This window comes from Bubalus bubalis, chromosome X, assembly GCF_019923935.1.
Source record: "Bubalus bubalis isolate 160015118507 breed Murrah chromosome X, NDDB_SH_1, whole genome shotgun sequence".
Lineage (NCBI taxonomy): Eukaryota > Metazoa > Chordata > Mammalia > Artiodactyla > Bovidae > Bubalus > Bubalus bubalis.
The window spans coordinates 86,596,417-86,623,840 of NC_059181.1; the positions used below are offsets into that span (position 1 = coordinate 86,596,417).

Here is a 27,424-nt window from a genome sequence, read left to right on the forward strand (position 1 = left end):
TAGGAAGAATTATTGAGTTGGATGGGCTTCCCAGGTGGTGCTAGTGGTAAAGAACCCACCTGCCAAAGCAGAAGACATGAGAAACACGGATTCAATCCCCAGGTCAGGAAGATCCCCCCTGGAGGTGGGCATGGCAACCCACTCCAATGTTCTTGCCTGGAGAATCCCATGGACACAGGAGCCTGGTGGGCTACAGTCCATAGGGTAGCAAAGAGTCAGACACGACTGAAGCAAGTTAGTGCATGTGTACACACATGCACACCACACATGCTACCCCAGCTCTGGGAGATCTCCTAACTCTCCCAGGCTCCTCCTACAGGCCAGGTGTTTAACAGCAAGTTGACTCACATCTGGCCCTATCCTGACCTTAACCACTAGGTTCTAGTCCTGGAGAAGGGAAAGGCTACCCACTCCAGTACTCTGGCCTGGAAAATTACATGGATACAGTCCATGGGGTCGCAAAGAATCGGACACGACTGAGCGACTTTCACTTTCCAGCACTGGGGTTTTCTTTGTTCCCTAATTCCCACCTTATGGCCCAATCACTGAAACATGAACATGCCATGTTTTCTTGGGCCTTATACCTTCATTTCTTTAGTCTTTCTGACTGTATCCTGCTCCTGAAACCAAAGTCTTCATCATTGGATCTCGATATCCAGATGTTCCAGATCCTCCCTGCCTGAATCTTGACCTATTAATACAGTAATCAATTCCCCCTGTCATTTCCAGTAACTCTGGACCTTCTTCCTTTCAATCTTCCCCCAATTCAAACTTCAGTGAGAGACAATCAAGAACTCATGAATACATATATATTTATTTAATTCATAATATAGCATTTTTGGATGGGCTGGGATATTTTAGAGGGATGAGGCTGTGTAATCCACAGATGCTCAGGTTTTTGTCACTAGGAGAGACACTATTGGTCCAGAGCTCCCAGGGCAAACAAGCCTGGGATAAAATATTTGATAAAAAATAGTCCAACAATAGTCCAATAAATATTCTAGCCAACAACAATGACATAGCATATGTCTGAAGCTGGCAGATCAGACTGTAGAAGGCAGTTTCACCTGACCTGATGGCAGTCAACCTGGCCAACCTGAAATACACAGCCAAGTATAGCCCAATGGCTGTGAGGCTGCAGTTGGCTTCAGGAATTGAAATAAGTGTGGGAGAGGTTCTCATCTGTCAGCCTCACATTCTCCATTCTGTAGAAGAAATGGTATCAAATATTTGCGCTTGTCAAAAAGTCCATTCGTGGATTGCTCCATCCAGGTAGTCATATATAAATATGTAAACCATGGAAGCTTAGAAAATTCACCTAGTGTATTTTAGCTGAGAAGAACATGGACGTGATTTTGCTGCAATTTGAAAGTCACTGCATCCAGAGTTTACACAACGGAATCACATGATAAAAACACATACAGATGCAGTTACTCTTACATACAAGTAGCCAGAACTCCAATGTGGCATTAAAATTTCTTTCATATCTCAAAACATGTTTAACTTTATTGTTATTTTTGTGCTTTTTTCAATAAGACAATATAAAAAGTAAAAATAAGCATAAATTGCAGACAAAAGAATAATTTGCTAGGAGAAAGGATTGTAGGAGAACAGACTGAGGAGAGCAACAATGAAAACTTATGCAGTAACCTTCCTTGAAGATATTAAATAAAGGTCTTACTTCCTTTGTCCAACTGGGTTTAGCTAGAGGTAGTCAATGACTTCTCCTAAGGTACCTGGAATTGCCAGAATTCTATGAAAGTCCTTAAGTTTACTGAAGTATCTGGGATTCACCACATCCCCACCATTTTTTTTTTTTTTGGAACGTACTTTTCATTATTTGGCTCAGAAACTTCATTGCTTACCCCAAACCCAGTTTAATTTCCTACTTTATTCAGTAGGCTTAGCTCTGAGTGATTTTTGGCAATAACCAAAACATAAATCCACATTCAAAGAACAGAGTTTGAAGAGACTGAAAAATTATTGAAAACAATTGTGCCACATGCTCCAAACAATTCCAAACAATTCCCCAAGAGCTTTTGAGGAAGACAATACTCATTTATATGTATGAGTTCTAGGACATCTGCAAAATAATATCAGTACAGCTCAAATGGAGTAGCCAAGCTTTTCTGCCCAGAAAACAACACCAATATGGATATCAGAGTACAACAGGGCAACTTTGATTATTCATTCATTCATACATTCACGCAATTAACATTAGCCAGGCAACTACTCTGTTACACACACTATGTCAGGTGTTAAGAATACCACCACAACAAAAAAGACACAACCCCTGCCCTCAAGGTATTCACAGTCTAGGAGGGAGGATGATTCTTAAATATCAAACCTTGGTATGCATCAGAATTACCTGGGGGAGCTTGTTAAAAATGCTAAATTCCACTTATGTGCCCAGACATTTTAATTAAGTAGATCTAGGTTGGAGGTCTACTTTAAAAATCAACTGTTTTAACAAACACCAAAAATAGTTCTAACAGGTGGTCTGAGGATCACACTTTGAAAAACACTGTTATACAATGTGATTATTGCTGAGAAGGGGGCATGATCATGGTGCCACGGGAGCTCCCAAGAGGAGAACATAACCCAACCTAGGGGTTCAGGAATTAAATCCTTTGTGGGGCAGAAGTAGGGAAAGGTAGCCCAGGCTAGAGTCAAAAGTAGGGTGGAGACAATGAAGCTTTGTCCCAGGGCACTACAATATAAAGGCACAAAAAATGAATGGCATCGGAGACCCGAGGTTAACTTAAAGAAAATTGAAACTGGAATGGAGGTGGAGTGTTCTGCGTTGACAGCATTTTCACACTATTCCCTTAATTTAAGAACAATTCCTGCTGTTTACTCTGGACATCAAAATAGTTACTAATGTTTCTATTCCAGGCCCAGAGAACAACTTGTGTAAATAGTTAAGCTTGGTTAGAACGATCAATGTGAGGGGGAAGGTGGCAAAAGATGAAGCTGTGAAAGCAAATAGGGACTTGAAAAGCCAAACTGTAAGTAAGTAACTGGGACTTTCTATTGAATGCCAGTGAAATATTTTATGAAGGGGTTGAAATCATCTGTTTTGTTTAAGAATTTGGGCATAGGCCCTAGAGGAGAGAGAGACCAGAGTTAACTTAGAAATGAAAGACATCATTTTAAAGCACTGCTACACTGTATTGGGGCTGAGGCTGAGCAAAGGAGAGTAATATTTGTTGCATACTTAGCAAAATGCCATGCTTCATAGTTAAGTATGCCATACTAATGCCATACTTAACTAAATGCCAGGTGCTGTGCTAAGCAGTTTACATGTGCTATCTTTTTTCATCTTTGCAAACAGCCTTGTGAGGTAGGTATTATTGTACAGAAGAGGAAACAGCGGCTCAAAGAAGTGAAGTACTTGCTCTGGGTCACACAGCTAGTAAATGGCAGAGGAAATAGATTATTTTAATTCAAAGGCTATGATGAGCTTTCCCACACAGCAAACTATTTCCCAGCACTGCTGAATCTTACTGAGGTTGCTTGTTTCCTGATTAGCAGTAAGTATGTAGGGTTTTTAAAACCCCAAATACTGACTTTGCCACTAGATAGGTAAGTTTGAGCCTGCCATCTGTATCTGAATCAGTCTTGCTTTCCATGTTAGGTTTAAAAACAGTACAAAACTGTAATTTAGGGGATTTTTATAGATATTTTGTCTCTCCTGCAGAATACGAAGTCATTTGACAGCAGGAACTGTGGATTATCAATATGTCAGCTCTAGCGTGGTACCTGGCATCTAATAACTTGTTGAATGAATGAAGGAATGAACGCCCACCAAGGTGGTGGAAAGGAAGAAGGGGAGAAGTTTTGGCATTGTTTCAAGGTTCCAATCTGGGGGCTTGTTACAACTACCATGTTGTATGACAGTAATATTTTCACAACTCCCAAGATGTAGACTCTTTGAAGCCGACTTAGCTCCTGAAAGGAGAAAGCTCTGGTGCTGACACTCCAAATTACAGAAGAGGAACTGACAGAAGCGTCAACCATAAAGCTTAATTCCCTTCAATGATTGCAGTAAGGACTGGGTTGAAGTTTACATCTGCATTTGCCATGAAGGGTTGGCTAAGCAAATGAATAGTGTAAACAAGATCAGAAGAATGATTATTCAACCTGTTTAAGAAAACAGACTATTCTCAGGCATTCTTAAGCACTTCAGAAGTGTTTTATCTGAAAATATAAGTCCATTTATATGGAAATAGTTGTTGCATCTACAACACTCCATTTTTATTAAGTAAAGAAAGCCGGTTCCTAAAGAACCTCCATTATGCAACTCTTGTTTTTTTAAGCCTAATTCTAGCAACTGTATGCTACTTGAAACTCGTAAAACTGTCTTTGAAATATTCTGTGACAGAATTTTTAACAGTTTAGACAAACTTTCTCCATTAGGTAGCACCAATGAAAGTGTGCTACACATAACACAACTACCTGGATCAATTTTCTACCCAGCAAGAGCATCTCTTGTGCAGGCTTGTCTCCCCATGTCTCCTAATCCAGTCTAGAGCTCTTCGCACCATCTGTGTCACTATTGCATGTGTATGTGTGTGTGAGCAGAGGGACGAATGGCGGGATGAATGAGGGGAGGGGAGAAATGATTTTGATGTTCCCTTTAGGGGACAAAAATGGATGGTATAATTTATTTTCCCTTCCAATATATTTCTCACTCAAATGAGTAAATTAAAAAGTTCATTATGTATATATAATTATAAAATGAATATATAATATATATTATTTATTCATTTTATATATATATTATATATACACATACATGTTTTCTTTATAATAAATCCTTGATTGTAGGTTTTCATAAAAAGCTACATATAATATGGGATCATTTGACATTTCAAAATTCTACTTGACCAAATCAGCCAGTACTAGAAAGGCTGACACATCCCTGCTTTCTGGCTGGCTAGCCCCTTGTTCAGAGCATCTTTATACATTATTTACCTAGAATTCCTTCCAATATCATTTATACTCCTAAATCACTGGGAAGTTTGAATTCTTCAATGACAAGAGAAGAATTCTCCAAATTTGTTCTCCAATGGCTTGAACCCAGACTACTCATAATTTGTTCTGAGAAACTCAATACATTAATTCAAATACAAGCTTTAATGCACAAAAATTAAATCTATAATATCTAGTTCTTTTGGATGTTTCAAATGAACTTCATTTTTGTATCGTGTATATTGGACACTAACTGAGGTTTAGGAGGGGAAGCACTGCTGAACTGGAGAGCCAATGAATTATTACATGCTCTCTTGAAACTTAATGGCAAGCTTTCATCCCAGAAACATAAGGGGATTCTTGAGGCCTGCAGTTGCATTCCTGCCGCTCAGGGTAATCAATAAAATCTGGGGCAGGCAAGCCAGACAGGATCATTAGGGATTTGTTCCAGATTGTGAATGTTGGACAAACGGGAAGAATGAAGGTCACATCAAAAGTATGAAGATGGAGAGAGTTAGCTGGGTCATAGAAAGATAGCATGTTGTTGTCATAATCCAGAAGGACACCCAGGCGCTTCAACTGTGGAGGCACGTCCACCAGCATTTCCTTGTTGTTATGTCTCACTACGAAGTTACTATTGCATCGCGAGAAGACCCACGAGGAGGCGTTCTTGCCAATCCATTCATTCTTGGGAGCTGATTTGTAGGCAATGCCAACTGCATACCTGTGAGACAATGGAAAGGAGATCACATCTATTCATGATCTGAGTTATGCTAGACACCATTGGGCTTCCCTGTGGCTCAGATGGTAAAGAATCTGCCTGCAATGCAGGAGACCTGGGTTTGATCCCTAAGTTGGGAAGATCCCCTGGAGGAGGAAATGGGAACCTATCCCAGTATTCTTGCCTGGAGAAGCCCATGGACAGAAGAGCCTGGCAGGCTACAGTACATGGGGTCACAAAGAGTTGGACATGACTGAGCGACTAAGCACAGCACAGCACAGACATCATACAGGACATCTAAGCAATAGAATACACGTTTCTTCCTTAAATAGTTTACATTTAGATCCATAACAATGATAGCACTAGAGCTTTAAAAAAAGTTAGCAATTAGAGTGCTGTAATTTTCAACTCCTAGCTCAGTATATTTTCCATGATTTGATTTTTTTTTTATTTTTAACAGTATGATTTTATTTTTTATTATTATTTTTTTTTCACTTTACAATATTGTATTGGTTTTGCCATACATCAACATGAATCCACCACGGGCATACACGTGTTCCCCATCCTGAACCCCACTCCCACCTCCCTCCCCGTACCATCCCTCTGGGTCATCCTAGTGCACCAGCCCCGAGCATCCTGTATCCTGCATCGAACCTGAACTGGCGATTCATGGGATGATTTGGGAGAATGGCATACATGATTTGATTTTTTAAAAACTGGAACGTTTTTCTAAGAGTGGTTTCCATCACTTGCCTTTTAACCTTGACCTACTGGTATTATACTTATACTATCAAACTGAATCTCCCAGGAACCCAACAACAGGGGGAAAGAAAAGTTGGATCCACTCACCATGTGGAGGACCCCATGACCACCTCCCAGTAGTGGCAACCGCTGTCAATGAATATATTTCCTGCTGCCCCATAGCACCCAGTGCCACTAAACCTCTCTGGAGTATGGCTCTTCTTCAGAGAGCTTTCTTCCTTCTCCATCTGCAATCCATCATTGGAAATCTTCAACTTCTTGTGAGTCATTTTGGGATCCAGTTTAAAGGGTTGGCCTGAAAAATAAAGTAGAAAAAAAAAAAAGAAAATGCATGAGAAAGTATGTAAGAATTCTCTCCTGTTTCTGCAGGACCATCACTATCAGAGGAACCTCGACATAATGATCATTCTTGAGTCAGTGAAAGCTGAGTGGTGTTTGGATTATATGAAAGAAGCAGGACAGAAGCCACTGTTTTCAACAAAATAAAAATAAGCTGTCCCCCCTTCATAGACTATCAAGTTAAAAGGGGCTCTCAAGGTCTTCCATTCTCAAATAACTTTTGTACTTTGTTTTATTTCAGTGGATGGTTTGGGATTTGAACAGATTTTAGGGGAAGGAGTATTTCAGGTAAGGCAAAGTGAGGGGATAGATGAGATAATTGCTGCTTGGTGGCAGAACAAAAAACCTGAGAACAACTCAACTACAGGACAAATTGTTTTGCCCTATAATTACTGGGATGTAAATAACATCTAATAGCTCACTTTGTTAGAGTGATTGTTGCATCATCAATAATTAGAGAAAATATCTGTTGTGTAGGATCATTCCCAACAAAGAATTCCTTAAAGTCATATGACAAAAGTAGTTAGTTACTAGGAGCCAACAGCTGGGTATGGCAAGAGCTGTATAATACAAAACACGTCTGACAGACACCGTTGGTCAATGTAACACCCACCCACTACTTTTTTTTCTCTTACCTGCTTTTACTATAGAGGCAAGAAAAGTTAAATACTCAAGCTCCTAGCCTCCCTTGCTGCTAGGGGTGACTAAGAAGATGGAAGCAGAAGTCAGATGGGGTGGAGGAAACTTCTGGGAAAATGCCTACATTCTTGGTAAAAGGGATAGTCATTGAATGTACCAGTGTTTTCCCCCTTATTTCTATTTTGAAAAGAAATGTCATCTGGAGGTTGCAGTGGGTAGGTTGGGACCATGTAGCAATAAGCCAACACACAAAAGGAGGAGGAGTCTTGGTCTTTTATGACATGCACCAGCCCTAAACTGCCTACCTTTGAGCTTCTTGCTATATGAAAGAGAGAAAAAAATACTATTTGTTTAAGCTGCTCCCAAATAATATTTGTCAAGCTAAATTAGATGGATTTTCCTGTCAAAAAGCATTCCTAACAGGTTTGGCTTCTCTGAAGGAGAATTTTACCAGATTATTACAAACAGTACTCTTTTATTCAGTTGCACCCCAAGTATGAAGGCAGAATGCAGAGAAAAATCTTCACTGGACTTTCCTGATGGGCCAGTGATTAAGAATCTGCCTGCCAAGGCAGGGGACATGGGTTCGATCCCTGGTCTGGGAAGATTCCACATACCATGGGGCAACTAAGCCCGCGAGCCACAACTACTGAGCCTGCATGTTGCAACCAGTGAAGCCCATGCGCCTAGAGCCTGTACTCTGCAACTAGAGAAGCCACTACGATGAGAAGCCCGTGCATGGCAACTAGAGGGCAGCCCCAGCTTGCCACTAGAGAAAGCCCACATGCAGCAATGAAAACCCAGCACAGTCAAAAATAAACAGACAAAAAAAATCTCTTCACTAATATCCTCCCAAGCCACCAGCTGTTTTCTGTATATCTCTGTGTCCACATACCTCCCAGGGGCACAAACAACCCCCCTGGCCCAAAGCACAGACTCCAACAACAAAGCTTCTCTACTTGGTGCCTCTGCCCTCTTACACTGCTGTAGGAGGTGCCAGCGTCAGGCTAAGAGTACTCGCTGCTTAGGAGGGCAAAGCTACTGTCTCCTTTTGCGATCACCACAACGTACTGTTTGTTTTGAGTCGGGTAGGTTCACTGTTGCGGCTGCCTGCTTGGTTTATGGCTTTAACAATGAAGATGTAGCGTGTTCCACTCTGCAGTCCGTGGACTGTGTAATGGTTCTGTTTGATGTTGGGCACGATCATCCAGCTATCCACAGAATTATACAGGCCTGTAATGTGGGGAAATCAAGGATGTTAATGTAAAAAAGGCAGGATGAGAAGCATACTGAGTATTCATCACAAGCCCCCCAAAGCGAATTTCATTTTGTTTTGAGTCGTGGAAGACATAGGGAGATGAATCCCCTCTGCTTCTTTTCTCCCACGGAGCTAAGCTTATGCCAGGCTTCTTGCCTCTGGTAATTGAATGTAACCACTAGTGAAAAGTTACTTCAATTTTCTGCCAAAGAATACAGGGAAAACTTCTACACAAAATCACAGAATCACGTCTTTCATAGCATCTCTAGGTCTTCACCCCAAAGGTTCAATCCTCTGAGATCTGAGTCTGACCCTCAAATGGGTAGAGCAGAACAGAATAACAAGGAATCTCAGAGCCAAAAGGCCAACTAGACACCATATTTCCCTCATTGTACAAATAGGAAACTAAGAGAGAAGGAAAGTGACTTGCCCAAGGCCACAGAGAGCTGAGAGTGGCACTGAGAGTAGAACCCTGGTCTCTTTAACCTAGTCCAGCGTTCTCTCCACTACACTGCTCCACAATTCATGGAGCAAACAATGTTCCTTTGTCATTGCAAGGCAGCAAAGCTTTCAAGGCTTATGATTCAGCTCTCCCACACCATTCTTACCCTTGCTTCTAATCTTGGTGGGCTTCAAGGTGTCATAGGGAAGCCAAGGAGATGACATGATAGTCAAAGTAAAATAGCATCTCCTTACTTCACAGTACTTATTTTACCCCTCCCTGTTTCTGATTCCAATACTCATTTCAGGTTGGGCAGTCCAGGAACAAATTTGTTGTCTGGAACCTTCTTCCCTCCCAAGTAGGGAAAGGGACCAGAGATCTAGGTTTCTGCTTTTGAAACTCTTTAGACCATAAACATTGACTTAAACAAAGAAAAATATACAGAATTAAAAACATGTATTTAGCTAAATTTTGATAAAAGAGGGATCGACATTCCAGTCTGTGAATTTACACTTATCTCTTCTGTTATCTGCTTTTCACTTTAACACTTTTTAACCATAATTCTACCAGAGGATGGAAAAGAAAGGGCAGAGAAAATGACTGGTGGATTTAGTTATTTCTATGCAGCTTTAGTAAAGATTAAAAATGAAATAATGATAACCGATTTGAGAAAGATATGATCAGGAAGGTTTTGTAATTAACTTTGGGGGAGGTAGAAGTCTAAATTAAAACTAGAAAAAGAAGCATAATGGAGTACAAACAGATATGCTATAGAAAGAAGAATAATTGGTGGCAATGTTCATTGATTCTCATGAAATGCCAATAAGGATGAGGGCCAGAAAAAAAAATGTTGGAGGGCTTGACTGCCAGTGTATCAATGCACAGTATGAGTCATAAAATACATATTAAATTTTAACAGTAGGAGGGAAATATATGATCTTTCAGGTATACTTATACCAATACAAAACAAAAAATCAAAAGAGAAAACAATCTTCACAATGAAGTATTATGCAGCTATGAAAAAAGAAGGTGGGAGATTTCTATGAACCGATAATGGAATGATTTCCAAGATATACTGCTAATTTTAAAAAGAAAATTACAAAAGAGTATAAGTAGTATGCTACCTTTTTCATGCAAGAAAGAAAGGCAAATTAGAAAACCTACATTATTTGCTTAGATTTACAAAGCAATAATAACAACAGGAAAGAAAAACCAGAAAATAATGAAGCTGGTTACGTACAAGGGATGGGGGTAGGGGAAGAGGATTAAAAGAATACAAGAGAGAATGACACTTCTCTGAGTATACCTTTTTTTTCATACCTTTCCCTTTCAGAAATAATGTTTTAGAAATTTAAAACATTTAAATGACACCAATATGAATGGTAAGAGTGGGGTCTAAAACTGAAAGCAAACAAACCAAATGAAGCCACCTGCATTTCAAATGTCAACAATCACAGAAAAGGGCAAGAAGAGAACTGTCAATAGATGCTCCAGTATTGTTTGTTTTTGTAGCGGTATGGGCAACGCCATTTTGAAACTGTTTCAGATATGCTATGGGATTGAGCAAATGAGTATATGTGTTGATGCTATTGGGAGCCAGGGTTCTCACTATGGAAGTAGGAACATCCAAGTATGAAATGAGGAGGGGGGGCAAGAAAGAACCTGTGGGGATGGGCTGGAGATATTGGTATGAACTCATTATTTCTAAAATGTGTATGTGTATGTGCATACATGTGTGCACATTTGTTAAGTATGTAGGTACATATATTATGTGTGAATATGTATATGTACATGGTTGTATTGTGTGTGTATTTTTCTAGTACCCAGGTCTTGGTCTCTAATAACATCCTGCCACGTAAAGGGACCAGGGTTCCTTGGAAAAATGGCTGATTTCAAGGCTGGAGCAGGGTATGGTCTAAAATGAGCCAATAACCTTTTGTTATGTTGCAAAGTAAGGAACTGCTCAAGAATTGCTCAAGAAAATGATGGGAGAATATAAGGACTCAGGAATCAGCTTAAAAAGCTCCAACTGGCTAAATTTGGGCGATCTGAGCACCAAAATAAGTAAGGGCAGTAAAGAATTATAAACGAATGAAAAAATAGAATTCATGAGTCCATACTGAGAAGTAAAAATATAAACAAATGAAGGATGAGACTTTTGCTTACAGTAAAATGCAGAGTGGCAACTTGTAAATGTGGGATGGGATGCTCACTTGGAAAAATCATTATTTTGCCATCATCAGAGTAAAGTTTGGATCAGGCGAGAATTATTGATTGATGCTAAAAGAGGGATGGAAGTAGGATGGATTTGATGAGGAAGCAGGATATTTTTATGGCCTTAAAGTATCACTGCACAGATTGATTATTAGCTGCAAAAGGAAAACTAGTAACTATACAGAGAAGAAATCAGATAACACCTTTGATCAGGTGATCAAAATCAGCATCACCAGTGAAGGGCATGTACACATTGTCTCCTGATGTGATATCCTAAGGAGAACACATCACTTACGTGATGGAAGCCAAAATTGCATAATCTGAATACAATCATGGGGAAACATCAGATACACTCAAGGAACAGCATAATAAACAAACAAAAGGGCACTTTAAAAAAGAATAACAATGTCATTAAAGACAAAGAAAGGCTGAAGAAATGCTCCAAATTAAAGAATGCTACAAATATGACAATTAAGTCCAGTACCTGATTCTAGACTATATAGGACAATATCGGGTTCTATATGTCATAAAATGTATTATTGGGTCAATGGTCAGGACTGGAATATGAATGGTGGATTAGTTAAAAGCACTGCATCAATGTCGTATCTGTTAAAGTTAATAACTGTACTGTGGATACATAAGAGAATTTCTTTATTCTTAGGAAACACATACTGAGGAATTTAGGAGTGAAAAGCCATGATGTATGTGATTTACTCTTAAATGGTTCAGAAAAAAACATAGTAATAGAGAATGTTAGCAAATGATAAAGGAAATGGAATAAAATATTAACAATAGGTGAATCTGGGTGAAGAGTGTATGGGTGTTCTTTGTGCTAGTCTTGCACACTTTTCAGTAATTTTGAAGTCATTTCTAACTTTTAAAAAGGTAAATATATGATCCTCTGGGTATCACTGAGACTTAGTGAGATGGGATTTATCACTTGTTTATGGTAATGGAGGTATACACCTTGTTCAAAAGGAAAAGACCACAATATGGAAATCCATGAACCTGAGTGTAAATGGGCATAGAGAGCATTTGCATGAGAACAAGACTGAGGGGAAATAGAAGTTAATCTTTGTGACTGTATGTTACAGACCGCCTGGCAGCCAGAAGTTATAGCCAGTTGCTTTTATAATACAAAATGCAAAATTGAAACAGAGGAAAGAAATACAGTAATGGGGAAGACTATTATCCAAACATTTGTTGGAATTTTCATTCAGCCAACAGCATCATCTGAAACACTATTGGCCTATGACCATTTCAAATCTTACATAAAGTGGGAAGAAAGTTCAAAATAAAGGAGAAAAGCTAAAAAAAATAAAGAGAACTATTTCTCCAGATAAAGTTCTAACCAACAAGGAAGAAATTTCTGGTTAAAGAAAATGTGGAGTTTTACTATTTTAAGATTCTTCATATAAATGGTATCATGTAGTATTTGTCCTTCTGTGTCTGGCTTATTTCACTTAGCACAATGCCCTCCAGGTTCATCCATGGTACTGCATGTGGCAGGATTTTCTTCTTTTTAAAGGCTTAATAATATTCCATTTTATGTATATACCACATTTTCTTTATCCATTCATCTGTTGATGGACAGCTTTTTATATGTCAATCACACCTCAATAAAGTGGTTTTTAAAAGAGAAAATGTAGGAAAACCTCAAAGGAAAGTGGCTCTCACAAACAGAGTTCAGTCAACGGTGGCAGGCCAGACCAGCATGTAGGACTGGAATCTTCATGAATATTTATTCTGAGTAAAATAGTTTCAACTTATCTGCCCATTGCCATCCAAAATTTTGCTTCAGGGTTCTGCCTTTGTCCCTGTCTTATTCCACTTTTCTATCAATGATCAAAGGAGAAAGACATAGAAGGCAGGCTGGGAGGGAAGGTAAATATATTGGGAGGCAGGAACTCCCCCCAAAAAATTTAGCTGGCTGGGTAAGGAGTCAGAACTAATCAGATAAAAATGTCCCTAGGAATAAATTCAAGATGTTGTATTTCAGTGTAAACACTCAATTGTATAGGAATGGGATTTTGAGTGCCTAGGGATTTCAGCTTACTATATGTTCAGTCAACACAATAGTCAATGTGGCTACTAGAAAAAAGGTATAGGGTAAGGGGATATCAGCTAATACACAAAAGCAATAATTCAGCTATCCTCCATGGACTAGGACTAATTAGTAGCTAGTTTAATTAAAGGGGCATTAAGCTTGAAGTCTGAAAAGCTTGGGTTCAAATCATGATTCCCTCAGTTTGTAGCTCTGTGACCTTGGACAACTCATTCAACTTGAGCCTCAATTTCTATGTCTATAATTTCATAATTATAAAATAATTAATATAATCTATTTCATAAGGCTAAGGGAGAAGTCATGAGGACCAAATGAGATAACATATATGGGAGTGTCTATAAATGGAAACACATACATATGTAAATTACTATTATTATTATTCACCTGGAGGAAGTCTTGGGCCTTTTATAAGGAAGCACTGACAATTATTTATAGCTGCACAACTGAATGGGCTATTTTGCTAGAATTTGGCTATCCATTACTGGCAATGTTTGAGCAGAGACAGAACAACCACCTACAAGGTATCTGGTAGAAGGGAAGAAGATTTGACTAGATGACTTCTTAGGTCCCTTCCAATTCTAAAATGCTATGATCCTATCACTATTAAGAATTATCCTTTAAGCTTTTCTTTACAAAGGACTATCTATCCTTGAAAATAGAGGTAACAGCCTTTTGATCTTTGTCATTTCTTAGACTTTTTCTCAATTCTCAGAAGATCACTGCTCTCCCCATATCAGGAAAGAAAAGCACAGTAACTGGCTTTAAGACTTTCCAGAGCATGAGAGGCCACTGTAAACATGTATGCTGGGGAGGCCTTAGCATTTTGCAGCTTCACAACCTGAACAAACACCCAGGAACGCAGCTACCAGGGCCAAGTGGCTTAGGTTGGAGCTGCACGAGGCAAGTGTTTTTTTTAGAGTTGGACCCCAAATGTCCTCTCACCTCCCCACCCCGCCATGTGGCCCTAAATTGTCACAAGATGGGAAAAGGAAGCCTTTCAGGAGGGTTTCATCAGAAAAAACTCCTTTCACACAGGTCTGTGAAGTCAGACACAGAAGCACAAACACAAGATAAAAAGAAAATACTAATTTGCAGCTATGCAGATGCAACCTTAGTGTGCAAGTTGGTTCCAATCTTGAATTCAGCTTTAATTTTGCTTTCACTTCTATTTTCTCCAGCAGGTTGAGGGGAACTTGCAGCTTGAGTTAAGGTCCTATGTCTTGTTCCAATTCATCAGAAGATAAAACCATAACATGTGAGCTAAATGACTGCTTTCAGAAAATCTTTCATTTGGTGGCTCACTGATGCATTTTTATATTTGGTGTAATTTTTGGAGGAAACGGAGAAGGGATAGAGGGAAGAGTGACAGAGGCAGGAGGCTTGTCACTTATTCACTGATAAAAATGGGTACAGTAAAGGAAGCAGTAGTCTTTGAATGTAATGTTTTTTACCATGATAATGAAGTGGAAGAACAGTCAAGAAGAGAGATGTTCACACACATAGAATCAGCAATGATTGTGACTTAACTACTCAGGAACGAATTCTGAGCTGTGTTCGGATTTCAGAGAGTGGAGTGACATGGATTAACTCAAGAAAGGCTAAGGATTACATAAACAAATGGGAGTGGCCCCAGTGACTGCACAGCAAGGAAATACACAACTTGCTTGTTACCCATCAGTAAGGTCTTTGCAATGTGCTGGGGGAGATTGCACTGTCTATACAACACTATACTAAACAGCCTAGCATGTCTTACAAACACTTGCCTCGTGGCGCCCCGGCCAATCTTGAGCAGCTTACTGCTTCCTTACATTTCCTTATCTCTGGCCACAGGCCCCAACTACACCATGACTTACTGATGAAGTTAGCCTGGCCAGTGAATATGGTGTACTGAAGCTCATAGGAGCTGATGCTGAACTCATCATCCGAGATCCAGTGGACCGTAATGGTGTCATGGGAGGCAGTACAGAGTTCCTCTCGGATAGATGGTGGGTTGGGGGCTGTAACGAAAGGTGGAAAAGAAGGTAAGGAAAACATACTCTCTGTTCTAGCATTTTATAATTGTTACTCTTGCTAACCAACCCAACATCTCCTGGAAAGGAGGTTTTCTTAAAAAGAAGCTTTAGATTGCACATACCACACAACCTGAAGTCAAGTGCTGAGACCTCAAGTTCCCCTAACCACTTTTGCTTTAATGATATAGGGATTTTAGGCAAAGATCTAAGCCTAAGTTACTCAGTAGACCCATTGTCTACTTGGCCTGCACTAACACATACGTAGCTATTACAGCAACGTAGTCATGTGTTTCCTTATTATATGGCCTTCAATCTACTTTCTTTTTATTTCAAAATAAGTTGTATTATATATTGGCAGTATTAATAGGAATTAGTTATGCAAATTAATATGAGTTTCCTCATCTGTAAAACGATGATAATTCATGATAATTACCTCACAGATTCCTTGTAAGGACCATGATGTAAAATTAATATATAGTGTCTGGCTTAAAGGAGATGCACCATCAATGACACCTATTTTAATATAGTAACAAAGATAACTACAAACACAAAGCTATTGTGTGTGTACATCTCCTCATGAAACGATCATTCAAACATCCTGAAGGCAGTCAGTATTTTTAACAGACAGGTTGTTGCCCTCATTTTCTAAAATTCTCTCTGCAAGTCAGATATTTCTTACATTTTTCTTCCTATTCTGCTAATTCTTAAATTTTCTTACAAGCATTTGGGTGGTACCTGTGCCCATGTGAGAAATTCTCTAATATTCTTTAATTACTACCCGAGTTCTACCCCTATAACAGGCTTCGTTATATTACTGACAGGCTCGTAAGGAGAAAACCATCAGCAACTTCTTGTTTTTTACCTTTAAGTAGGGATGATGTGTATACCCATTCTGTCCTTGGAAATATTTGATAAATCATTTCTATTTTCTGTTACATTAATTAAAATATATTCTATCTAAAAAGATATATGTATCATTTTAAAGATTATAAAGGCATTTTTATAATATTGTCCTTTTCAGATTATTTTAAAGTAAAAGCCTACCAAAAGAAAAGGACTAAAATGGAAAGGAAAGCACAGTATTTTCACACCTGTTAAATAATCTAGCCCCTCCAGCAGTTTCTTTTCTCTGGAAAAATCTAAAGCAAAGTTTTCAAAGGCATCATTAAAATTGATGTCTGGAATCAGAACTTGAGAAGATGCAGTTGCCATAGCGACCCTGAAAGAGAGAAAAGTGTATCAATATATATCAAAATAGATTTGCAACCTTTATCCAATGTTTGATTTCTGGTTTAACAAGGTGAAGATAAATGACTGGTAGGACTTGATTAAAATGAAAAATATCATATCTGTCCTTTTCCAATGGAAACTATTTAAATTTTAATCATCAGGAACCAATTAAGGGTTATACCATATTTATTCACATATGTTCACTCCTCAAACACACTCCCCCATCCTGTCTTAATTTGAAGAAGTAAATACAGGATTTTTTTCCCTCTGCATCATTTTCCATCTGGCAGGCAGCATCAAAACTAGACCTCTGAAAGCTTGGTGACAGCAGTTTGAGAGATTTTTTTTTTCTCCCCCTCTATTTTTTTTAATGTTAATCAATAACCCAGCATGCTAGGGCTTGGTTAAAATCTTCCCCTAAATACTATACTTTGTTTGATCTTTTATAACATTCACATTTAATTTTATTGCTCTCTAGTTATATAATGCTATGATAGTTTTATCTCCCTAACTAATTGTAAGAGTCTCAAAAGCAGGATCCACATTTTATACCATGGTCCCTAACACAGTGTTGGACACATAGTGAATAACTAATTGTTGAATGACTAACACCACCACCACAAATGGTAACTTTTATTGGGCATTCAGTATGTATAAGACACCATGCATGCACTTTACACACATTATCTAAGTTACTCCTTACCATAACCCTATGTAGCAAATGTTATTTCCATTTTGTAAACGAGACATAGTAAGGTTAAGGAACTTGCTCAAGGTCACACAAGGGTCAGAAAAAAAGAAATATAACTGAACCCATGTTCATTGGATTCTAAACTCTATACCCTTAACCATGTAGACATTTACTTTAAAAAAAAAAATTAAGGTATATTTTTACATACCTCAGCAATTCTCAAAAATTATTCCACATCAGAATTATCTCTGAGCTTTGATTGAAACATACATATTTAGGCCCTGTGCCTGACCTGAATCAGAGCCAGTGAGAATTCTTGAGCATGCAAATAACAGTATGGAAAGAAACATTAACGTGGCAACAGTATGCACCTTAGAGTGGAGAGAAGAGGCACTGAATGTAGGACGACCAGAGAGGAAACTTGTATGGTGAACTAGTTATAAGGGGATGAGGAGTTAAACAAATACATCTCCTCATGCACGGATACCCTGTTACACATCTACAACAATAGCTTTTGGCTGTTTCTGAAAATAGAGATGTTGCGGGAATAAATTTCAGGCCAGGATAAACAAGTGAAAGACTAATGTAATGAGAGCCCCTGAAGCATTTTAGGCAGAGGAGTGATGAGTGCAAATTTATATTTCAAGAACAATACTCCAGCTGCAGTGGATGGGCTGGAGGGGGTCAAAACCAGAGGCAGATCAGGTTTTTCAGTTGTCTGGGAATGAGCAGAAAGTAAAGTGGTGACAGAAGAAGTATAGACAAATAAAACAGAAAGTTAATTCATAAACATGAAAATGAATAGCCAACAATATATTTAAAATCCCAACTACATGAGAAATCAAAGAAATGTAAAGTAAAATGAGATAGCATTTATAATTATAAATAAACGCATCATAGCAGCTTTTCATGTCTCTATTAAATAAGCCTACATATTTTTATTAGGACTGAAAATGACTCAGATTTTGGAGGCCAAATTTAGCATTACATGTGAAAATAGGTTCAAATGTAAATATTCTTTGATAGTACAGTTCTAATTTATAAAAATTTTTTAGTCTATGAGTTTGGTTTTAATTCTTAAGCCTTATGATCACATAATTTACAAAGTTTGTGCTGCTGGTATATCTCCTCTAATTTAATCCTTCTAACTGAGTTGGCTAAAGCACCATTACTAATCACACATATACAGCAGTTCTACAGTTGTGTGTTGTTTTTGGATAGCTGTTTAAAAGACAATTCTGAATTATAACTTGGTCTGACTTAGTAAAGCAAAGTTTGCTACTGTATCTTGTCATGCTGAATTTTAAAAACAACTGACCTTATAGATTATCTATAAAAATGGATAATCTATAAACAGCTTAAATATTCTTTATTTAGCATTATATATAAACCACACTAAAATGCCTTTCATTAACTAAAGGGCAACATTTTAGGTACAGAGAATTTTAATTAAATTGGCATGTACTGTGCTTAGTCACTCAGTCGTGTCCAACTCTTTGCGACCCCATAAACTGTAGCCTGCCAGGCTTCTCTGTTCATGGGATTCTCCAGGCAAGAATACTGGAGAGGTTTGCCATGTCCTCCTCCAAGGGATCTTCTTAGCCCAGGGATAGAACCCAGGTCTCCCACACTGCAGGCAGATTCTTTACCATCTGAGCCACCAGGGAAGCCCAAGAATACTGGAGTGGGTAGCCTATCCCTTCTCCAGGGGAATCTTCCTGACCCAAGAATCAACCTGAGGTTTCCTGCATTGCAGGCAGATTCTTTACCAACTGAGCTGTCAGTCATTAGTAAGGGGGAAGGAAAAGCTCTCTCAGTTAAAATTTTATTTTAACTGAAGTCCTGGTTCTTAATACGTAACAATGATTAATTGTGAGGAAGAATTTCAGACCCTGTGAGAGAGACCAGTGAGAAAGATATTTAGGTTATGTAGATTATTCTCAAGCCATACCAGAATTAGCTATCTATTCCACCTACCACAGAGGCTATACTTGAGCCCATGAAAATAAGATTTAGATATAGAGAGCTAGGAATCATCAACAGCTAGATGGTAACCAAAACCCTAGGAACTACAAGTCTGCAACAGGGAGAATATGCAATAAGAAAAGAAAACAGCTTAAGACAGAAGCACAAAGAACAACAGCATTAAGGGGATAGGTCAAGGAAGAGTTGCTCACAAAGGCAAATGAAACCAGATATGTAGAGGGAAAACCAGGAGTGTTCTCAAGCTAAGGGCAGAGAAATTTCAAGTAAAAACGGTCAGTAGGGACAAATGCTAAGAGACCAAGCAAGATGAAACAGTAAGATAAAACAAAGAAATGTCTATTATAATTCAGCAACAAGTTATTCATCAGGTGACCCTGAAAAGAATACTTTCAGTAGTGTGGTAGTGGCAGAAGACATTTCAGGGAGTTGAAGACTGAGTGGGTATGATAACATGCAGTGGTCTAAATATGTTTTATCTCTGCTCTCATGAAATTCCACTTAAATGACAAAGGGAAAAAAAAAAAAAAAAAACCACCGTGAACCCACAAAGACAAAGGGAATGGAAAAAGAGATGCAAGTAAGATATTGTCAACAAATGTTTGGAAACTAGAAAGGGAATGGATGAGTGGTAACCAACCACAGAGCAGAGAAAGCTGGATCAAGAAGGCAACAAGATGAAGCTGATTTAATGTCACAGACAGTTGAAGGTTTGCATGAGAAACAGCTACACTGTCAGATCCACTCAACCAGAGACTATGCCTCTCTCATCCTGATGCCAAACTAAAAGCAGTCCTAAAACCCTTTCCCTGCTGGGCTCCTGGAATAGTGGCAGTCAGACTTGTACCCTTCATTGCTCCCCTCACTCCCAGAAGCAGGAGATTGGTGGGTTCCTTCCAGGGCTAACTAAGCCAAGAGAAAACACCTACAGAACTAACACACACGGGGTCCACTCACTAAAAATCTAACATCCCGCCTTAAAATCCTATAGCAAAGCTCACCAAGCAACAAAATGTTCTCATTCTCTCAGATATTCCAATCACCTTTTAGTGCTTAAATTCAAAAAGGCAGCGAAAAGCTCCCCAAACATTTAGGGAAAGACAGAAACTAACAGAGAAATGGAACATGGAGGAAACCAAGACAATGCAGTTTAGAAGAAGACATTTTTAATGATCATTAATATCATCAGGAAGATAAATACAGTAAGTCCCCTACATACAAACCTTCAAGTTGCGAACTTTCAAACATGTGAATGTAAGTTCCATCAGCGTCAGGTGTGAGTGAAACTGTAGCTTGCCCTCCATCTCTATTGCTGACAATCCTTCAGCCCTACCATCTCGCACCCCCTCTCCCTCTTCCAGTCAGTAACTCTTACCTGTTCACTTGATGCCAGCCCCCTGTATGCCAGCTGTTGTACTGTTCTACTGTACTTCTCAAGGTACTGTACTGTAAGATTAAAAATTCATTATTTTTTGTTTGTTTCTGTGTATTATTTATGTGGAAAGTATCACAAACCTACTACAGTATAGTACTGTGTAGCCAATTATGTCGGAGAAGGCAATGGCACCCCACTCCAGTACTCTTGCCTGGAAAATCCCATGGACGGAAGAGCCTGGTAGGCTGCAGTCTATAGGGTCGCTCAGAGTCGGACACGACTGGGCAACTTCACTTTCACTTTTCACTTTCATGCATTGGAGAAGGAAATGGCAACCCACTCCAGTGTTCTTGCCTGGAGAATCCCAGGGACGGGGGAGCCTGGTGGGCTGCCGTCTCAGGGGTCGCACAGAGTCGGACATGACTGAAGTGACTTAGCAGCAGCAGCCAATTATGTTAATTGGGTACCTAGGCTAACTTTGTTGGATGTATAATTTGGACTTATGAACATGCTCTCAGAATGGAACTCATTCGTATGTAGGGGACTTATTGAAGTTTGTATACATAAAGCAAGGACAGAATGCTAAAAAAGAAGCAAGGATCAAGAACGAGCTCTTATTAATAAAAATATGAATCCTTATATTAAAAATGTAATAGAAGCATTGAATGAAAAATAAAGGAAACATCTTAGACCTAGAAGATAAAGTCACGGAAAGTAGTGAAGAACAAAAGTTAAAATTTTACATAACCTCCTGCTCATTCTGCCTCTGTAACTCAGCTTGCTCCTTGCAAAGTCTGGGTCACTTAGGTCATGTAGTCTCAGAAAGTGGGGACTTATAATACTAGGAACTGGAGCTTATCTCACTCACCCTTGTCCAGCTCTTCGCAATTGCTCAGCCCCTGAAAACCTGCTTAATCATGCCTGTCTGTGGAAAGGTCAGGCACCCCCCTCCCCATCTTGACTCCTGTTCCCATGCACAGGAAACCCCTTAGTTTAAACCAGCCTATTAGCAGCTAGTGTTGCCCACTAGTCTGTCTATAAAAACTCTGGAACCCATTGGTTCGGGGCTCAGAGCTTGGCAATGGCACCCCACTCCAGTACTCTTGCCTGGGAAATCCCATGGACCGAGGAGCCTGGTGGGCTCCAGTCCATGGGGTCGCTAGGAGTCGGACACGACTGAGTGACTTCACTTTCTCTTTTCACTTTCATGCACTGGAGAAGGAAATGGCAACCCACTCCAGTGTTCTTGCCTGGAGAATCCCAGGGACGGGGGAGCCTGGTGGGCTGCCGTCTGTGGGGTCGCACAGAGTCGGACACGACTGAAGCGACATAGCAGCAGCAGCAGCAGCAGAGCCTGGAGTGTTAACTCCTCTGGGCCCACCAGTGTAATAAACCTGAGTTCTCCAGCTCTCTGAGTGTGGTGCTTGGTTTCTTGATTACTGGTTTCTGCCACATTTCTGGAGGCCCCAGTGAGATTTCAACCACACCAGCCCCTTGAGCTGCCAGACTGGTGGCTCGGTCGGGCTGGAGTGAAGGAAGCCACTTCAAGTGGAATTGAGTGGAGAGACAAACAAGGAGGTGCACCACCTGACGGTATTTGGGGTTCTCTTTTGCACAGGCGTCTGACTCTCCAGATGGCCAAGCCCTGACTGGACTCATTGGCGGGACAGACCAACACACCAGGAATGGCCATAGGATCAGGTAAGGCCCTGGGGCCAGTCCCCAGGCAGTTGCTACCCCAACGGGCAGAAGGGGAGACTGATCACCTCCTTGGAGCTCCCAGGAAGGGAGCATCAGATAGGGAACTCAGGAGAAGAGAGGCATTGTGATAGCCTCTGGATGATTGCGAGTGCATGATTGCTGATTAAATGGAGTGAGAGAAATTTTTCTTTTTGGAAACTGCAAAACCAATTCTTTTTGCATATGTAATTAAAAACAACTAGCTTGTTAAAAGGCCTGCCTAGGAAAAAACTTAAAGTTAACACTTTCCATGTCCTTGAAATACACAGCCCACTCACTTTGCCTGAGATCTCAGCCTTGGGCAAACTAGAACTTCAAGCAAAGGAAAAAAAAAGGGGTCAAAGAGATATTTTAAATCTCAAACAGAAAACTATAAGATCTCTGTCAGTCTGTCTGTCTGGATTTATGTATGTCTCAGTGTATGTCTTTGTTTTTTTCTTATATTGTTGAAGTTGTAAATGAGTTCTAATTTAATTGGCCTAAAGAAAAATAAGTGCTTACAAATCAAACAATTATAAATACAAGAAAAATTAACCTAAATAAATGTCAGATTCATGAAAACCGGGAAATATTCAATATTAAATATCTAGTATCAATGTCTGTTTGCTAATCTAATAAGGAAGATGTATGTTTTTAATAAAGAAGATATAAAAAATAAAATTACATTTTATAAAGGAAAAAGAAAGTAGATCTGACTTGCAGGTGGCTGTTTTTACAGAAAGTTTGTGGAAAGTGGACCCTGAAAAAAAGTTTTGTGCATGGTTAGGACTGACTAAGTTTAAAATTAATTTAATTAAGTTTACCTAAATGAGTTTAAAGTAAGCTGGTGCAAAAACTTGAATTTGGCCTTTCTCTCTGATAAGAGGACATACTTTCTTCAGATGGTGAACTGCTTTTAATAATAGATTTAAGTTTCTTTACCTATTAATTGATCTGTTTTACATTTGCCTTTGAAATCTTTTGTTAACTTTGGCTAAGTGAATAACCATTATTTCACAGTAACTTATATAATCCTACCTGACTGAGTGTTATAAACCCTTTTGACATTTATTGACAAAACTTCCTAAATAACTTGACTTCTAGCTAACTTTGGGATGCTTCAGAGGGCCCCTGAGACATCCCAAAGAGCTATTAAGCTACCTTGGTTTACTGGACATGTTAAATTACATGGGAAGTACTTTAAAGGGATGAGAAATCTTTTCAGGTTAAAATGTATGGTTGATGTTACAAATATCGATATCCTAAAATTGTGTAAAATTCATATAGATCTGATATGCCCTGATAAAATATGGTCAATTATAATTCTAGTTATCATATTAAAGTGTTACATATCACGACAATGACCAGGTTTCTTGGTCAATTGCAATTGGTCAGATTTTAAACATGCCTTCTATGGTTTTACTCTCATGCCTTTAGAAGAATACTGCTAGTTCTTCAAAATTTATGGAAAAGACTTTCTAAGATTAAGCAGGTAAACAAATTTTGTTATTAACAGTAAGCTGGTACCAGACTGGAATTTGGTCTTCTCTCTGTTTAGAGAACAAAGTTTTCTTAGAATTCAGCTTTCGATAACAGATTATGATTGTCTTTGCCTTTAAGTGATTTATATTTGTTCTTAAAATCTTTTTGTTACTTTGGTGAAGTAAATAAACATTATTTACGATTATGGTACATGTAGACAAAGTTCATTCTGCTTCTACAAAAAAGTAACCCCTCACAGTTAGACTTTTGCTATGTTGATGTCCTTAAAACATGGCAATAGTCTGCTCCTAAATCAGGAAATTAAAAATGGATAAACAACAGCTAAAAATCCAAGAGCCAGGGCTATGGGAAAACCAAGATGGCCACTTGGCTTTTCCCGGCTCCCTGACAGACCTCATTTTTATCTGATGGGCTAAAGCCTTCCCTGGCTACAGTGTTATGTCCTCACAATGAGTTCTCAAAAAAAAAAATGTTTCACTGAATATTAAGTTCTAGTTTTGTTAATTAAGGTCTGTGCTTACTAAGACTCACTTCTGAGATAGTTCCTTGTCATGTTATAGTGCTATGTTATATTGTTAATATGTTATATGTTAATGTTTTATATGATAATGTTATATGTTAATATATTATATATAGTATATAATATGTTAATATGTAATATGTTAATATGTTATATTGTTAGGTTAGGTTATGTTATGTTATATAAAGATGATGCTGTGAAGGTGCTGCCCTCAATATGCCAGCAAATTTGGAAAACTCAGCAGTGGCCACAGGACTGGAAAAGGTCAGTTTTCATTCCAATCCCTAAGAAAGGCAATGCCAAAGAATGCTCAAACTACTGCACAATTGCACTTATCTCACACACTAGCAAAGTAATGCTCAAAATTCTCTAAGCCAGGCTTCAACAATACGTGAACCATGAATTTCCAGATGCTCCAGCTGGTTTTAGAAAAGGCAGAGGAACCAGAAATCAAATTGCCAACATCTGCTGGATCATCAAAAAAGCAAGAGAGTTCCAGAAAACATATATTTCTGCTTTAATGACTATGCCAAAGCCTTTGAATGTGTGGATCACAATAAACTGTGGAAAATTCTTAAAGAGATGAGAATATCAGACCACCTGACCTGCCTCTTGAAAAATCTGTATGCAGGTCAAGAAGCAACAGTCAGAACTGGACATGGAACAACAGACTGGTTCCAAATAGGAAAATATGTCAAGGCTGAATATTGTCACCCTGCTTATTTAACTTATATGCAGAGTACATCATGAGAAACGCTGGGCTGGATGAAGCACAAGCTGGAATCAAGATTGCTGGAATATCAATAACCTCAGATATGCAGATGACATCACCCTTAAGGCAGAAAGTAAAGAAGAACTAAAGAGCCTCTTCAAAGTATAAGAGGAGAGTGAAAAAGTTGGCTTAAAGCTCAACATTCAGAAAACAAAGATCATGGCATCTGGTCCCATCACTTCATGGCAAATAGATGGAGAAACAGTGGAAACAGTGGCTGATTTTATTTTGGGGGGCTCCAAAATCACTGCAGATGGTGATTACAGCCATGAAATTAAAAGATGCTTACTCCTTGGAAGGAAAGTTATGACCAACCTAGACAACATATTAAAAAGCAGAGATATTACTTTGCCAACAAAGGTCTGTCTAGTCAAGGCTATGGTTTTTCCAGTGGTCATGTATGGATGTGAGAGTTGGACTGTGAAGAAAGCTGAGCACTGAAGAATTGATGCTTTTGAACTGTGGTGTTGGAGAAGACTCTTGAGAGTCCCTTGGACTGCAAGGAGATCCAACCAGTCCATTCTAAAGGAGATCAGTCCTGGGTGTTCATTGGAAGGACTGATGCTGAAGCTGAAACTCCAATACTTTGGCCACCTCATGCGAAGAGTTGACTCATTTGAATAGACCCTGATGCTGGGAAAGATTCAGGGCAGGAGGAGAAGGGGACAACAGAGGATGAGATGGTTGGATGGCATCACTGACTCAGTGGGCATGAGTTTGAGTGAACTCTTGGAGTTGGTGATGGACAGGGAGTTGGTGATGGGCAGGGAGGTGATGGACTGCATGCTGCAGTCCATGGAGTCCCAAAGAGTTGGACACAACTGAGCGACTGAACTGAACTGATGTTATATTGCTAAAAGGTTTAATTAAGTTATTTAAAAAGATACTCTAAGATTGTTTCTAAAGCTTATCTCAGTAACCAATCTTTGGATAAAGGTCAGATGCTCCATGATGTACAACCAGGAGATAAACACTTGGCTATAATCATTTAACTGACTCAGATGACCTGAGATATACTGGGCTATACCCAATGAAAGTTTTTGACTTAAATTCTTGCTTGCAACCTTACTAATAACTGCTAGCTATATTATTTTCTATGTAGCCTGCTTCAGAAGATTATTTCTTACGTTACCAAATGTATGACTGAGCCTGTGATAAAATGCTGATATGCAGTTCCATATGAGATCAAGAATTGTAATAGTAATAGTGTAATTGTAATAGTGTAACTCTAGATATGGGAAGAAGCAACAAGAGGAAATATTTTCCTGGACCAAGAGGCTAGTAAGACAGGTATGGTCCAGACACTTTCACTACTTAAAAGGCCTGGATAGTGACAACACACATTGAGTGGCCTCTCAATGGAATCCTTGTTAGACCTGGGAATGAGCCCTCCCAGCACCGCGGGACACAATGACCATGAAATGCCCCCAAAACATGGTCAAATATATGGCTATGAAGGGGCCCTGCTGACTGAAAGTTGGCCCGTGCCAGCTGCCTCTACAAATACAGTGTTTGAGGTTTAAAAATAAAATTAAATTTAAAAAAATAAATAATAAAATAAAATAAAATAAAATCTGGATCAAATGTCACCTGCTAATAAACATCAAATTAGTAGCACTCAAAAAAAAAAAAAAAGATTAAATCATGACCACTATAAGATGTTAATCTTCAACACCGCCTTAAAAGGAGTTCAGGGTGGAGACAAAAAATAAGACACTCTGTGCTCTGGGAAAACCAAAAACAAAACAAAACAAAACAAAACAGGCCTTAAGATAGTCAGATGTTTTCAGTAAAGATTTTTATGAGTCCAAATTCTTGCATCTTCTCATACTTAGAGAAACACTAATGTCACGAATCAATGCCTGGACCTGGTTCTCCTGGCTAGCCCCCCAGCAGCTTTTCTACATCTATTAATCTTTGGGCCATATATCTTTAATTTTCTTGTTAGGTTTGTTTCTCCAAGTAGTAGTACAACAAGAATATCCCCTGGCCAACACCCAGACAATGCTAGAACAAGCTGCCTTATCATTCTGTGGACTCTCATCTCCCTCTGTAAATGCACCCCGAGGTCCTCAGGCTATTCTCCCCTTGAGATCTTATATGGGAGACCACCCCCAGTGATTAAAAAAAAAAAAAAGCTCAAGGGAGACCACCAACAACTAGCTGACCTGGAGATGTCCTGACACCTTTCAGCCCTGGAAAAGT

General features: G+C 39.0%; 1 protein-coding gene across 6 annotated transcripts in view; it reads right to left on the reverse strand.

Moving 5' to 3' along the window:
- Positions 1-795: 795 nt before the first annotated feature.
- MID2 (midline 2) overlaps positions 796-27,424 on the reverse strand; it is a 108,900-nt gene continuing 82,271 nt past the window's right edge. For 5 of the 6 annotated variants that reach the window (XM_025277313.3, XM_025277312.3, XM_025277314.3 and 2 more), the window contains 5 exons: positions 16,518-16,645; positions 15,178-15,411; positions 8,507-8,668; positions 6,545-6,752; positions 796-5,698 (listed from right to left, as the gene is read on the reverse strand). In XM_025277313.3, the coding sequence (XP_025133098.1) occupies positions 5,296-5,698; positions 6,545-6,752; positions 8,507-8,668; positions 15,178-15,411; positions 16,518-16,645 (1,135 nt within the window). In that variant the 3' untranslated portion in view covers positions 796-5,295. The remainder of the gene's footprint in view (positions 5,699-6,544; positions 6,753-8,506; positions 8,669-15,177; positions 15,412-16,517; positions 16,646-27,424) is intronic. The other variant, XM_006075585.4, reaches the window with a different exon arrangement.